The sequence below is a fragment of the Solanum lycopersicum genome, chromosome 7 (genome assembly GCF_036512215.1).
Source record: "Solanum lycopersicum chromosome 7, SLM_r2.1".
NCBI classification, from domain to species: Eukaryota; Viridiplantae; Streptophyta; class Magnoliopsida; order Solanales; family Solanaceae; genus Solanum; species Solanum lycopersicum.
Genome location: NC_090806.1, coordinates 16,590,313 through 16,594,723, shown reverse-complemented (window position 1 = coordinate 16,594,723; position 4,411 = coordinate 16,590,313). Strand labels below are relative to the sequence as shown.

At 31.2% G+C, this 4,411-nt stretch overlaps 1 protein-coding gene across 1 annotated transcript; it reads right to left on the bottom strand.

Moving 5' to 3' along the window:
* Positions 1–2,754: 2,754 nt before the first annotated feature.
* LOC101248312 (uncharacterized) lies at positions 2,755–3,174 on the bottom strand. The gene is made up of 2 exons (XM_004243053.4): positions 3,011–3,174; positions 2,755–2,845 (listed from the first exon to the last, which is right to left on the bottom strand). Exons 1-2 carry the CDS (start codon positions 3,112–3,114, stop codon positions 2,755–2,757), a joined length of 195 nt encoding a protein of 64 aa, XP_004243101.1. The 5' UTR covers positions 3,115–3,174.
* Positions 3,175–4,411: the final 1,237 nt, after the last annotated feature.

Here is a 4,411-nt window from a genome sequence, read left to right as displayed (position 1 = left end):
GCCACAATATTATTTGGGAAGCAAGCCACAAAAGTTCTTCCACCTAGGGGAAGTACATATACCCGATAATAAGTAGCAATTTCATTCCTAAGATTGAATAATTGCAAAGGCGGGAGATGGATGTTGAGATAAGTGAAAGTTCTTTGTCGTGGCCTTCACAAATCTTTAGTAAATTTGTTCTAAGAATGTGATCAAGAAACCATACATGGTGGTGGTACCACCTATAATTTTAAAAATCATAAACATTTCGTATAAAAATCGAATGTGCGAGTCATACAAGATAGCAGAAAGCACTAATCTTGAAACTCTCTACTTTTTTCTATTAAGACGAATTGTAAAAAAAAAAAAATTGATTGACCAGGAAATTTGAAGTGTGGGTAGCAAAATTTGACTAGCTTAGTTCTACTTGAACATTGTGTTTTGCTATGTGATTCTTGTATCAAATATGCAAGTTTTTCTTTCTAAATGTTTTGATTGTCTACTTTTCACTAAAAGAAGATGAAACTTGAAAATCTTATTTCTTTCATCTCAAGTTTCAGCTTTGGAGATGCATATATTTTTTGGTGTTATACTAAAGTAGGAAACAAGATTTATTACAACTAACCACTCCTTATACCTTTAATCTTCTGTCGACTATAATGTTTTGTTAAGAATAAACAGCATGACAACTGAAGAGGCTAGTTATTACCTATTAAATGATAAAGTTGAAGTGTATATATTAGAGACGACAGATAGGCAATCCAAGTTTACAAAAGCTCAAAATTTTATTTGTAGCGTGACATAGAGTTTATTTTTATTCAACATATATTTTGAACCATTTATGATTCTCGAATGATCTGAATCGTTTCATGAGAATAATATATCAAAATATACAAAAAATCGAGAGGATTTCATATCTAAATTTGGGACTGCTTAGAGATGACTTCGAGTTGATCGAGATTGAATAGTCAATGTATAATTTATGTATAGTTCAGGTGGACTTCATATATAGTTAAGTTGTATTCAATTTTTGAATGTATCATAATATATAATAAATGTATAGGTACACTATATTGTATTGTCAATATATACATTCTATGATTTTTGACAAGTTATACAGTATAGTCGGACTTTTGGCTACTTCTTATGTAAATAAAACATAGCTATATTTATTGCAAACTAATTACTTTATTGTATATATTTGAAACTAGTCCTTTAAATATAAGTTGGTCAGATTAGGTGTATACATATGTTAATTATTCTTGAAAATGGCAAACACTCTAAATTAAAGATCATGCCTTAAAAGGAACGTTTAAAAGGGAATCTCATCATCCCCTAACACCTTGTTTGAATAGTTGTTATTCATCGTATTATATTGTATTGTTAGTTTAAAATAATGTTTGTTTTGGTTGTTAGTTGAATTTTGTTGTATCGTTTCATTTAAACTCATTGATAGGTAATAACGAAAAGACCCATTTTATGTAACCTTGACTTGGTGTAATCGTGTTGTTACGTTAATATGTTTCTTCTTATTTGTCTTTGTTTATTATTTAATAACTATATTTATCTTTTACCCTACATTTTCATAGCAGCTCTATCTCTTACCAAACTTTTCTCATAGGTTTATCATTCAAATTATAGAGGTGTGACAATATGTAACGACGGAGAACGCTACAATGTATCCAAACACTCTATTCATTAAAACAACACAGCACGATACACAGATAACAACCAAAACAAAGTTTTGTGCATCCACATGAATCTCCAAAATTGGTGAAATTAACAACCCTTTCTTGATTTGTGAGTGGAACAATCATATAAATTAGTTAGTCCTAATACATGTTATCTAATTTTTTGCACAAGAATCGTAAAACATCTTGGTGCCTTGCTTCTATCACGGTTTCAACTGAAAATTATAATGATGAATTTGGTGTGATTTTGTTTAGTATAGTGGGTCGTGTTTGGATTAAAAAAAGAGAATCAGGTAATTCCAATTGAAAATAATAACGATGAGTTTGGTATGATTTTGTTTTGTATAGTGGGTTGTGTTTGGGTTAAAAAAGAGGATCGGATAATTTTAATTGAAATTGAATATATGTGCAAATTTAGGTTTTTCCGTCATAGAGGTACAGGTGTTGAGTTGGCAAACAAGGGATGTACCATATGGTATGACAGATGATAAAATTATTTATTAAATAGATATTGAGGGTAATTTTGTCTCTGCACTTGACAAATGCTTAATGCAATTATCGACATTTTACGCATGTTGAATTTCACTTATTTGACATAAAATCTTTTATTGACGTAGAACCAAATTATAAGAATAAAAATATAGGTAAAACACCATCAAAGCTTAGACATTATAATTCCAAACACGTTGATAAGTTTTTGTGAAATTTCAAAAAATACCTTCAGCATAAAGCAAATACATTAACAAAAGAGTTGTTACTTGAATCTTAGCCTCTTATTAATATACCAAATGAATCCTGGTTCAGTTTTCAGGAGAATTACTTAGTTACGAAGAAAAAACTAACGCAATCATACTCATCACTTAAATAATTTATCAATTGAGACAGTACAGTTTACATGTATTACTAATGAATGTTTTTCAACTCACAAACATATAGAGAAGGTAGTCTAAAAATTTCTGTCCAAAAAAAGTAATAGAAATTGACCCCGAAGGTTGCGCGAAAGTAGAAAGGAAAAGTTGAGCCTTAATAGCGAGACATGACAAAATTTAGAGTATAACTTTATTGTCTCTGCGTTGATATTTCGCTAGCAGACGATTTCAAGAACCTGACTAAATTTCCAGTCATTCATCTTCTGAGATTCATACAACATGTGATTGATAAGACCCCTCGAGGCACTGTAATACCATTGGAAAACAAAGGAATACATCCAATCAGAAGGTGGTTCAAGATGGGAACTGGCTCCAAGTTATATAATGGTTTGAAAATTCCCACCCGTTTGGAAGGACATTCATTTTATTGAAAAGAATAAAAGCAAAAACAAAAATACGGAATGAACTTACTCATCCTTCAATTTCTGAATTTTATCTGGATCAGTCTCATGCATATGCTTTTTGAACTGTTGTATCACCATACCAACAAGAAGCTGTGTGTTATGTTGCTGCATTTTATCTGGATCACTTCTCAATCTTTATTGCTGATGTAAGTAAAACTGAGCAATATATTAAAGGACTTAAATACCATGCAGTTCACTCGAGGGTGTGAGGAAGGGAAATGTGTCATGGATTTGATTGATAACTTAAGATGGAAGTGAAGAAATTAATACCTAACAAAATCTCTACCTGAGATAACATAAATAGATTGTGCTTAGTATCAACCACCGTAATCCTGTATTTGAATTTTAAGGACCATATGAAAGGATAATCAAACCTAAGTTAATCGTGGGAAAAAGAAGACTGAAAATCTTTATCGACAACAACCAACACAACTGATATATAATTCTAGAGAGCCATCATTATTATGGGCAAAGTTACAAATTTACAATTGTATAATCATTTTGACCATTAATTATACAACGAAGAAGGGTCTAAAATACCGTTATAGTGTCAGAATAGGTACAAAAATACCTCTCGTTTATCTTTTGCCTCAAAATACCCTTGGTGTTAACCTTTAGGGACCTATTTTTCCCTTTTGACTAACGATCTACTTAGTCAATATATTTAATTATTTTATTTATTACGTGATATGTTGTAATTGGTTAAAATTTAATTAATTAAAGCCTAATTTGTCTGACCCAAATCACCCTATCCACCCGACCCATCATTCAAATTATCCAATTCATCCAAATAAAACACCCATTACCCAGGAGGATTGGCTTGAAAGGAGATGTTAATGGTGTGATTATTCCAACTAATCTGCCATACTCACCAAGAAAATTGGCATGGAAAGGAAAAAGAAGTTATGACTTCAAATCAGTTGACAGTTGAAAAGGAGACAAGAATTGGTAAATTGAAGGCAAAAAAATGAAAACATGCTGACTTCAGAGTAATTGACAGTTGAAAAGAAGAAAAGAATTGACAAATTGAAGGCAAAGAGGGGCGGGAAGAAGTAGTTGCATTATGAAGTTTTTTGTTCTTCAGTGTTATGTAATGGCATGAGGAAACTTAATATCTTTACTTTTTTTTATGTTACTCGGTCTTGAACAAGTATCTGTAAATTTTTATGGGTTCAAAATAGATGTTAATGTCATTACTAGTTGTAGTTTTTTCTTTTTGGTTTTCCAGTTGCATTATGTATGTTGATTTATCTGGGAAGATGTCTTGATGATAGGCCTAAAAAATCTTGTGAGTTGTGAATCCCCAGTGATATTTCTTTTGAACTAGAGTGAATTGATAATTTCTAGTTTTGGGAGTGTTTCTTTAATTTTGGTTGTCTACTAAGTTGTACAGAAGACGAAATGGCTG